This window comes from Nanorana parkeri, unplaced genomic scaffold, assembly GCF_000935625.1.
Source record: "Nanorana parkeri isolate BGI_ZX_2015 unplaced genomic scaffold, ASM93562v1 scaffold885, whole genome shotgun sequence".
Lineage (NCBI taxonomy): Eukaryota > Metazoa > Chordata > Amphibia > Anura > Dicroglossidae > Nanorana > Nanorana parkeri.
Window position 1 is genome coordinate 511,976 of NW_017307153.1, and position 11,605 is coordinate 523,580.

The window sequence follows — 11,605 nt, forward strand, 5'->3', positions numbered from 1 at the left end:
TCCATATTGGTAGTACACATTATCTACATTCCAACAAAATAATTTGAATAAGATAATTTAATAAAAATGATTTATAAATTCCTCTGTCTATATTTTAAACTGTAGTAATGAACTGTAACAACTATAAAATTCATAGAAATCACAGAATCTAACTGTATTAATGAACTGTAGCAACCATAGAATTCATAGAACATCACACAGAATCAGACAAAGATAAACAAAGAACATTTCTTTGTATAAAGGAAAGTTAGAGATGCATTTGTTTTAACGTTCTGCGAGTATCCAGTAAGTAGGTTATGTTTTGACACTTACAACACAATTTAGAACATTACAAAGCCACAAGGCAAGCCACCCACTGCAATGCTGTCCTAGCTAACCTATAATACTCGAGGAATCCTTTGTCGTAAATGAAATGTTTATTTGTAACACAAATATTGCACATTTATAAATATACACAGTTTAAAAACCTACAAAAAAAAACAAGCAAAATAAAACTGACCCAACACTATAGTTTCATTTTAAGTTACTGAAAAAATATCATGTCAGCCAAACAAGATTCCATGCTTGAGCGCATTTCAAGCTGGGAAATACTCAATGATCCCGAGGAAGGCTGCTAATTACAATATACAAAAGACAGTCACATGTTGTTCTGCAGAGAGGATTGAGCCCGCAATCCATGCTGCTGGAACTCTTGAATGAGTTCTTTAAAGGAATAAAATGATTTATTCCTATTTAAGCTTATTTACCTTACCGTTTACAGCATTCTAGCTGAATGCACCAATTCACATTTTTTTTAAGCTAAATGAACTGGGCACAAGGATTGTGGACTAATGGGGTCATGCATGAAAAGTGGGCTGCTAAAAAAACAGTTACCTGGTAAATTAATTTCCAGGAATCATCCAGGACAGCAATGCGAGAGAGAGATTGGCTCTGCGCACCTATGCCAGAAAACACAAGCCTCACATTTAAATAAAAGCGCTAGATACCAGTCAGCCTCAATAATAAAATCAGAACTGAAGGCATGCAATCAAAAGATAGGAATTATAAATAAACATTAAGTGTGGAAATACCCTGTGTGGTCCTAGAAGATTCCTGGAAATAAAAAGTTACCAGGTACCCAACATCTTTTTTTTCCTCCAATCATCTTCTAGGACAGCACATTGGAGGATTTTGATGCCTACTCTTTGCTCCATTTCCGTTGACTGACTAATTGGACTAATTGGTCTAAAATAGCCCCCTACCCCAAGAGCTTATGTCTGTTGTAATCATTGCTGGGTTGCTTAGGAGACACACTCGTCCCTGACACAAGTTTGAATAGTTTGTCCACTATGAAAATGAATTTTGGCTCTGAAGAAGTTGCGTGCCACGTGCAGGCCCTAGCATGCAGCAGCCAGCTCTGTGAAAGGAGTGATTGGAGGCTGCTGCACGATTATCAGGGAGTGAGTCTGCCTTAGGAACTATTCTGGTGCCATCAGCAGATATCCAGTCTGTTTCAAGCGCTGTACATCATACCTTTGTGAGTAGATTGGTTGCTTTTATTACATATTTTCTTTAACAAATAGTATTGCACTTAGAGATGACGCTCTGTGTGGTATTCATTTTTGCATGTATGACCGGAATCCCTGATCCTGGTGAGGAACAGCCCCTAAGAGTGGAATAACCTGTCAAGGCTAGAGGACTGCTAAGGCTCCATTGGTGCTGAGATCAAGAATTTAATATATATATAATTTATGTTGAATGAGTTTGTCCACTATATCAGACTTAGGTTGACCATTTAAAAGGTAGTGAAATCTGATTTACCAGCGTTTTCTAAAACCATTCCGATTCGTTAAAAGAAAATTTTATAGGTGTCTTGACTGACTTTCCACCCACTGCACTGTTGCTATTGCCGAGGTCAAATTACCTTTTTATTGCTGTGAAAGTCAATACAGGAGTAAACAGCAATAAGTCCACAGCAGTCTGTAGTGTTTTTGGGAGGGCAAAAACATCCTTTGTACTGTGGAGTCAATCTTAGTGCCCAGAAAGAGAGCAGGAATTAGATTTTTTGCCAAGAAGTGCTTTTCATTGGTCAACGTGGCCTGATGAATGGGCTGACCAATGAGTGGTCGCCCTCTGCGAGTGTTATTCTAAATGATCAGAGTAGGACTGCAGTGCGCGGTATGGTGTACAGAACATACACTGGCAGCTGCGGGATGGGGGTTCATTGGGATGGCAGTTCAAGGCAAACGTATGACCAGCAGGGGTGGGGAGAGGGATTAAATTTGTGGGGGTAATTTCATTTTCTCACATTTAGTGAGTAAGTGGACTTACACTTTAATTGTTCTAACTAGAGGATTAAAATGTGGGCTACATATGTGGTAGCAGCGTATGGGACAGCGTACCCCTTGCCACTGGAACCCCAAAATTTGACCCACATGGGGATGGGGCAGAACTGGGTACCCAAAAAGGGACAAGCCCCAAGTTACCACACTCAGAAGCGTGGTCACTTCAAGGGACTTGCCCCATCCAGACTTCGCCCTCCTATTAGGCATACACCCCGAAGAGGGTCCTCAAGGACAGCGCTCCACTGCAATGAACTACAGCATTAGACCTGTGAAGCACCGTGCAGCAACTACACACACTGCACAAAGTGCTAAGAGAGTGCCCACACAGTATACCAGTATCCCAAGAATTATTTTCATTCCAGTGGGGTTAAGTACAGTCCACCAAGGCTCTCCAGAGGAGAAAACTGATCCAGATAGCTGCTGTTAAGTTCCACAGTGTCTGTTAACAGCATTAGAGAAAACTCAGTAGAAAATTCAGAAAAGAATGTACTTCTCTCAGAGCAGAAAAGGCGTCCATCACCTAAAGACACTAGCAAACCACTGAGGCCAGCTGCAGTGGGAGGATTTATACAGGGATGTCTTAAAGTTCTGATTGATTTGTCAGTGTCCAATAGCTACATAGCTCAGTGTCCTGTGATGTACGATCAAGAAACAAGGCTTTTTTGGAAAAGGATGAGGGGAGATAATTACACTATCCTGCACTGAACTATAGCCGAACTATCAGTCACAGTGCCAGAAGAAGAGCACTGTGACTAGTATCCAACATGAATGAAGCTATCATTTCTACAAAAAGCGGCAGCACAGCAGGCATGTGATATTAAGAATCTGAGGTAAATTATTGGAATTGTGCGGTTTCCAAAATCTATTTTTTTTTCTGAATGTCTGAAAAAAGGATGTCTGGATTAGCCATTTCAGAATATATGCCATTTAGGAACCGCTATGAGGTAGAGGTTTTTTTATTTACCTGGAACTCCTTGTTATATCACAACCGCAGCCACTGCATCATCCATGTTTTATCACCAAATGTTCAATTCAGAATAGCAATTTATTTTGAACATTAAAAAAGTGATCACTTATGAAAACTGAAAAGTGATTTAAGCACTTTGAATTTTCCCAACCACTATGGGCAGCACAGTGGCTTAGTGGTTAACCCTTCTGCCTTGCAGCATGGGGGTCATTGGTTTGACTCCTTGACAGACATGAGCTGCTTTGAGTTTGCACGCTCTCACTGTGCTTGTGTGGGTTTCCTCCTGGTACCACACCTCAAAAACAAGCTGGTAGGTTATTTAGCTCCTGTCTAAACAACTAGCCCAAGTATTCTACTGAGCACACCCAAAATGCCAGCCTTGCCTACTATCTGCCCAAACACCAATTTAAAAAGCACTATAGGATTATAAATGAATGCTAATAAAAGTAAGGCCAGCAGTGGAAAAGCACACTCAGGCAAGAAATGCATGCACACAGCTGTGCATGCTTTTCTTGCCTGAGTGTGCTGCCTATAGTGTCCCAAAATGAATGTTACATATTGAACATGATCCTAAAGCTGGCCATACGCCTTACAATTATCTGCAGCTTTTCTGTGGTCAGATGGAAAAGGTGCAACAGATACCTCCATCTACACTTAACTGTGTGGATGGATAATGTAACATTCAACTTGGGCCAATCTGTTACACTTTTTCCATCTGACCACAGAAAATCTGCAGATAATTGTAAGGTGTATGGGCACCTTTAGTCAGATAGCATCACAAAATAGGAACTGCAGCATCTCAATGTTGCATTACAAGTATAAATTAGCTATAAATAGCTTTTGCTACACTCAGAGGTTCTTTATCGATTACCACTCTTTTTCTCTCTATATATCAGGTGACAAGCAGCAATTTCTCTGTGCACTGATCAAAATAACATTTCTGATTTTCCCATTCCCAGTCTGTCCATTGACATTCCCCAGCATGATGCTCCAGCCTGTATACATAGAGCTTACATAGTGATAACATAAATCGGCACTGTCAGTGTAAGCCATGAATGAGAGCCAGCAGCTGTGCAAAGTGTCGTTTGGAGGCTGGCAAAGTGTCGTTTGGAATCTATCAAAAGGGGAGTACCATTATTTACATATCCTTGGCACAGATCTTACAGAGAAAAGTCAATACACATTAATACATGAGAATACTGAAAACGTTTAGGCCTCATTCACACAGCTTAGGCAGGATCCATCCTGTCCGTGTACAAGTACGGACACCCACACAGATGTGCAACTCGGGTGAGCATATAGCGGCGTGCGGCCGCGTCCTCCTATAGGGAAGAGCAGGCTGCTCTGTACAATCACACGCAGCACCTGTCCTTCCCGAGAGCGGCCCAATACGTCAGTGCACGTCGCACGAATCTGTACGGGCCGACTAAGCTGCGTGAATGAGGCCTTAGCATGCAGATGGAACACTGCCATCTTCAGACTGCAGTGTTCATCAACAGTGCCATATATTTAAAACAATACATTGAATTTTTTTTTATTTTTTTTTATGGAAAAATAAAAATTCGACCATCAAAAAAAAATAAAAAAATATAAAAAAAAAAAAATTAAAAAAAAATGTATAAAAATTAGCCATAGAGTTACTGTTAAAAATCAGCACAAGCTGACACTGATGAACTTGGTCTGGACATCAATAACCAAATGTAGGGAAATAAGTACTTTGCTGCCATGAGTAGGGCACCGATTCTTGGGTATTTTGCATAACAACCAGGATTCGAGGTTCAGTGTACCAGACATTCAGCCATCCAGCAACTAAAGGCCTTTCAAGCTCTGAATGTAACAAAGATAGTCCTGCACACTAACCTTGGGACAGCTTTCTTCAAGTGTTTCTCCCTCATTCGTCTGCATGGGAAAGAAAAACCTGTGTGCAAAATGGTGCAGAATCACACACAGCTATTGTCTAAAGATAAAAACAGGAGAAAAAAAATAGGTTATAAAGAAAAGTTAATGCAGAATTTTAAAAAGAACACACACACACAGCCATTCCCACTGCGAATGTCTGTGGAAATTCATTCTGTCAGAGGCAAAAATTAACATTCTTAGTATACAGGCAAGGAAAAAGAAAGTACATCCTCTTTGAATTGCATGGTTTTAAGTATCAGTACATAATAAAAATCAACAGGTCCTTAGCAGGTCTTAAAAGTAGGTATACACGACCTCCTTTGAACAACAACCCATGACATATTACACCGTGTCATTATTTATTTTACAAATATAAAGCCAAAAGAAGAAGTTGGAGAAGTTATGTGTGAAATACTAAGTACACCCTTAATGCTTCTATAGGAATTAAGAGACTAAGTAGCAGTCAGCGCTGATGCCCTTGATTAACTGATCATCAGCAAGAGTGACCACCTCTATAAAAGCCAAAGTTTTAGTAGTTTGCTGGTCTGGAGCATTCAGGTGTGTGTTAATGCCAAGGAGGCAAGACATCAGCAATGATCTTAGAGAAGCAATTGTTGCTTCCCATCAATCTAAGAAAGGTTATAAGGCCATTTCCAAACAATGTAAAGTCCATTATTCTACAGGGAGGAAGATTATTCAAAAGTGGAAAACTGTCATGACAGTTGCCAATCTACCAAGGAGTGGGCGTCCCAGCAAATTCACCCCAAGTCAGACTTACACTGCTGTGCAATATTGCAAAACACCCACGAGTTACATCTCTGACTCCACAGGCCTCAGTTAGCATGTTAAAGTTCATGACAGTACAATGAGAAAAAGACTGAACAAGTATGTTTTTCTTGGGAAGGGTTGCCAGGAGAAAACCTCTTCTCTCTAAAAAGAACATGGCAGCACAGCTTAGGTTTGCAAAGTTGCATCTGAACAAACCACAAGGCTTCGGGAACAATGTCCTTTGGACAGACAAGACCAAAGTGGAGATGTTTGGCCATATTGCACAGCGCCATGTTTGGCAAAAAACAAAACACGTCATATCAGAACACTTCATACCACCTGCCTAGCACTGTAAACCAAAGTATTCTAGAGCCAAATGTGAGGCCATCTGTCCGACAGCTAAAGCAAGGCCAAATTGGATCATGCAAATGATCCCAAACACACCAGCAAATCTACAACAGAATGACTGAAAAAGAAAACATTTCAAAATGCACAGATCCAATCAGAGTGCCTCTGTACATTTTGAACACTGTGACGGCCAATCACAGGGAACACAAATGTAAACACTCCATCCTGTCTCTATAGTGCCTGTATATTAACACTTTCACCTCCCTTATCCTGCACATTAACACCCTCATCTCCTTCCTCTCACTGTAAGTGACCTAAACATTAACCCCTTCATCTATGACCTGTAATGATGTACTGTATCTAGTGCACCATTACCATGTTTCATGTTTTAACCACCTCAATACCAGCATATTACTTCATTTGCAAAAAATTGGATCATCCTGGGGTAATAAAAAAAATAATTTGGATACATGAACAAGTAATTGTTAGCCAAACTATGCAGTCTTGTTTATAAAAGATGGGCCAAAGAATGGGACACAACGCCCAATATTGAAGCAATTAACTAATTGAAAAATACATTTTTTAAAGAGTGTACATATAGGTGCTTGTGAAACTGTAGGAACATTAGCCTGAAAACTACCTTGATGCAGTGACTGATTCCAACACCAAAATGATTCTCTAAACATCTGCATTATATGTCAGTGCCACAAAAATACAGGTATCTAATAAAAAATATTCCACTAGGATAGGACACATCTGGCTGATTTCCCCATCATTTTAAAGTGGACCTTTACTAATATATTTAAAATAAAACAAACACACCTTTACTAATGTTTAGTAATGACAATCTACAAACAGATACTTCTAGATAATTGCAGGCTTTGTATTCTTTGCATACCTTATTTCTCTTTTCTTTCCCAATCTTCAGACAGTGGCCATGTTAACTAAGGGGAGATTACTAGCTCTCCTATTACTTCCTGGGACATGTGACTAGGGCATGTGACCATGCACAAAATCACAGGGGAGGAAAATGCCTTTCCCTATGATCTCGTGAGATTACAGATGAGATTTCCCAGCAATGCTCTGCTGATGACAAGGTAATCCCAGTATGCATTGCTTTGGCAAACTGAAGTCATTTTGCCCTTTCAAAGCAGGAAGTGAATGCTCTGCAAGTGTAAGTATTTAGAAATCACACGATTTTACACCTGACATGTCTATGTTATTATTAATCATCATACATAGGGGGAATGCATTGGTAGAATTGGATATTTGAGTGCAAGGTCCGCTTTAACATTTTAGAAAATCTACAGCGTCTGGCAGGATCATGAAGCAGCAACAACAAGATCATACTAGGGATACAGAGTCAAAGTCCAGAGTCGTCTGGGGTTTTTATCTATAATACAAACATTTGAATACAGCGGCTATGTTTGTACTGTGGAAAATACTTTTCTCCCTGTACCTCCTTTTCACTCTTGAGTCCATTCGTTTTAAAACTGGGGCCAAGGTGTTAAAAAAGGAAGTAGGTAGCACAGCTTGACCCAGAATTACAGGGTCCTGGGCCGCTTAGGACATTAACCAATCACATATGCGGACATCTGGATGTGCCTTCAGTGCCATCCAGATTTAGGTTCAGGTTGAAGGAGGGCCTAGTGTCCCATACAGCCATTGTCATGTGAAGCAAACTGTATAGCAGTTTAATCTCTCATGGACTGGGCTATGAGAAGTGTACTAAAGGAAAAATATTTGTCTCCCCATGTCAGCTAAACAGAATCCTTAAACAATTTCTAAACCTGGACAGGATAAACATTAACAAGAAGTGGACTAGGTAATACATTTTGTCTTCACACACTATTCAAACATCAGCAACTTAGTTTTCAAGACATTTTTGATTGTGTAGTATAGAGCCATTAACACAAATTGTATACTAAAACCTCTGCTGCTGGAAATAGAGGTAAAAGGTTCTAAAGTACAACGTTACCAAATTATTTTATAATAAAAGACTCCTTGGCTGTAAAATTGGAAATGAACTCAACAAATGAAGATTTTCTATGTTTTTAGGGAACATCTAGATGTGTTATCTGTGCATAAGTAGTACCTAGAAACTGTTCATTTTGTCTGAGATTCCTCCTGAACAATGGCAGAACAATTCCTGGTATGCAAGTGTGTCAGTCACTCTTCTGCATACAGCCATATACATTTACACCTGCAGTGTGGATGTAAGGCAGATCAGATTAGAGATTCCTGCTGCAGGATAAACACGCACACACACATACTAATGCAGAATAATACACCCTCCTGCACATAAGATAAAAGACAGAGCCCCGTCTTCATCAGTGACTGCTGAGTTTTTGTAGATATTTGAGGATATAGCATGTTGACTATAGCCTCAATTATGAATGAAGGGGAAGTGATCTACATCACCTCCTGTTCATTCATAGTTGTGGTTATAGTAAACACAATGTTCTCAAGTTATCAATGAACAGGAACACTCAGAGGATTCCTGTTCATTGATAACAGGGGATACAGAAAAAGAGATTGAGGACTCTGTGTTTCTGAGGACTCTCTGTGCTCAATCTCTTTTTCCATTTTAAAAAGGGAAATAATAGGGGTCTGTTTAGATCCCTAATATTTCCCCGAAGGCCCTAAATGTAAAGTAAAAAATAAAAATATTTTTTTTTTTTAAAAAAGGAATAAAAATGTTTTTAAAAAATTAAATAAAAAAACATTTTTGGTTTCGGTCTGACAATTTTTTTTATTTATTTCGGTTTTGAAATCTCCATTTCGGTGCACCTCTACTGCAAACATAGAAATGCATTAGTATCTAATCATGACCAAACAAATGCCATCTTTTTTAAGCTGCAAAGCAAACCAGAAAGAATATGAGCTACACATTTTTCGAAGGTTTGTACAATAAGAAAATACTTTTAAATGTATCCAAACAAAACTTTTTTCTTTTGTTCTGAATCAAGGTTGACACTTGAAAACTGTTATCAGGTTTTGTCCATTTCTCTTTTCATTTGTCTTGACAAACATTGCCCCCCATACAGAAAATGATGATAAACCCAAAATGTTACAGTTGTCACCAGAGCTGCAACAACGAATCAATGTATCGATTAAAATCGACTATGGAAAAACGTTGTCAATATTCTTCCATCATCAATTAGTCGGCGATCGATTAGTTTACCCTGCTTGCGGCTCCACACACGACACGCCTCTTCTCCTCCGCGCCCTGAGTTCCCTGACACGCCGCTGCCCGCCAACGATCGAGGGGGAACGGCACCTGACAGGCCTACGATCCCACATCTAAACGTTAGAGTGCCTGCTCCCCCTCACACACGGCAATTGTTTTTTTTTATGTATTGCTGGGATAGTGGGAACTGTTCTATTCTCTATAGCGGATGGTACATTGCGCTGTATATGTACCATCAGCTATAGAGGAATACAAATCCCAGCAATACATTGTACACTGTATGTATATTGTATTGCTGTGATTTGGTGTATTCCTCTATAGCTGGTGGTATTCTGCGTGCAATGCGGAATACCACCAGCTATAGAGGAATACAGCAAATCACAGCAATACAATATACATACAGTGTACAATGTATTGCTGGGATTTGTATTCCTCTATAGCTGGTGGTATTCTGCATTGCGCTGTATAATCATTATACAGCGCAATGCAGAATACCACCAGCTATAGAGGAATACAACAAATACCAGTAAGAATACATTATACAGGGCAATGCAGAATACCGCCAGCGAGTGGGCATTAATGTGGCAGATGAGGTTTAATGTCGATAAATGCAAAGTGATGCACTTTGGAATTAAAAATAAACAAATGGGTTATACAATTATGGGTATGCCGCTGGGGAAGTCAGAAATGGAGAAGGATTTGGGGGTCATTGTAGACCACAAACTGAAAGGTAGTTTGCAGTGCCAGGCTGCTGTAAACAAAGCTAGCAGGGTCTTGTCCTGTATTAAAAAGGGGATGTATTGCAGGGACAAGTCTATAATTTTGCCACTTTATAGATCATTGGTTCGACCTCATCTGGAGTACGCGGTCCAGTTCTGGTCACCAGTACTAAGAAAAGATGTCCTTGAGTTGGAAAAAGTCCAGCGAAGGGCAACCAAACTAATTAGGGGTATGGAGGACCAGAGCTACGAGACGAGGCTACTAAATTTAAACATGTTCACATTAGAGGTGAGGAGATTAAGGGGGGATATGATTTCCATGTACAAAATGTTTAATGGTGGTAGCAACATTAGCGATAAACTGTTTAAAATTAACTCCGTTACAAAAACTAGAGGCCATCACCTAAAATTGGTGGAAAAAAAATTCCAGCACAAGGGGCGAAGGGGGTTCTTCACAGTAAGATCAGTTAGGGTCTGGAACTCACTGCCACAGGCGGTGATTTCAGCAAATAATGTGGAATTGTTCAAGAAACTTTTGGACGATTTCTTAAGGGACCGTAATATACAGGGGTACGGGTACTCCTAGAATGAGATCCTAATAGGTTGGACTTGATGGACTAATGTCTTTATTCAGCCTCAAATACTATGTAACTATGATAATGTACTATTGCTAGGATTTGTTGTATTCCTCTATAGCTGGTGGTATTCTGTATTGTGCTGTATAATGTATTATTGCTGGGATTTGTAGTCCTCTATAGTCTGTGACCTTCTGCACTAATTGCTGTATAATTTTACACTTTCCATTTCACTATATTGCACAACACACTTTTTTTTTTTTTTTTACTTCCACCGCTCCAAGCTTGCTCCTGTGAGGGACTACAATCTCAATACAAACTAGTAGTCCATCACTGGAGCCATTTTTTTTATCCGATCAATTGAACTTAATACATCGGATAACTATTCGATTTTGAAAATAATTGTTAGCTTCAGCCCTAGCTGTCACCTAAACGGAAATGGATGGTATATCTTTCAATGGGGATGCCTGTTCCTGTGACAACTGTGTTAAGCTGACTATACACTCCAAGTCAACGCCCCCATCCATGCTAAATGCCCCCTAAACAGCGTGGATGAGGGAAACCTTCCCTGCCGGGTTATTGTGTTCCGTCATAGCGCACAGCTGTCAGAATACGAGAACTACAGTCACTGTTTGGCTGTCAATTTTTGGCTCAGCTCCTTGAATAATCGACTTTTGTTCAACAGAGTGGTGCTGACAGGGCCACCTACTGCTCAAATTGCATCCAACTCAGAAATTTGAGCAGTGTATGGCCAGCTGTGTCTATGGGACTGGAAGTGTGGGATACAGACCACAAAAAAATAAAAAAAAAAAAAA

General features: G+C 39.8%; 1 protein-coding gene across 1 annotated transcript in view; it reads right to left on the reverse strand.

Annotated features, from left to right (window-relative positions):
* Positions 1 to 11,605, reverse strand: part of TNRC6B (trinucleotide repeat containing 6B) — a 132,041-nt gene that overhangs the window by 113,983 nt on the left and 6,453 nt on the right. The window contains exon 3 of the mRNA XM_018565764.1: positions 5,152 to 5,248. Coding sequence (XP_018421266.1) covers positions 5,152 to 5,186 — 35 coding nt within the window. The 5' untranslated portion in view covers positions 5,187 to 5,248. The remainder of the gene's footprint in view (positions 1 to 5,151; positions 5,249 to 11,605) is intronic.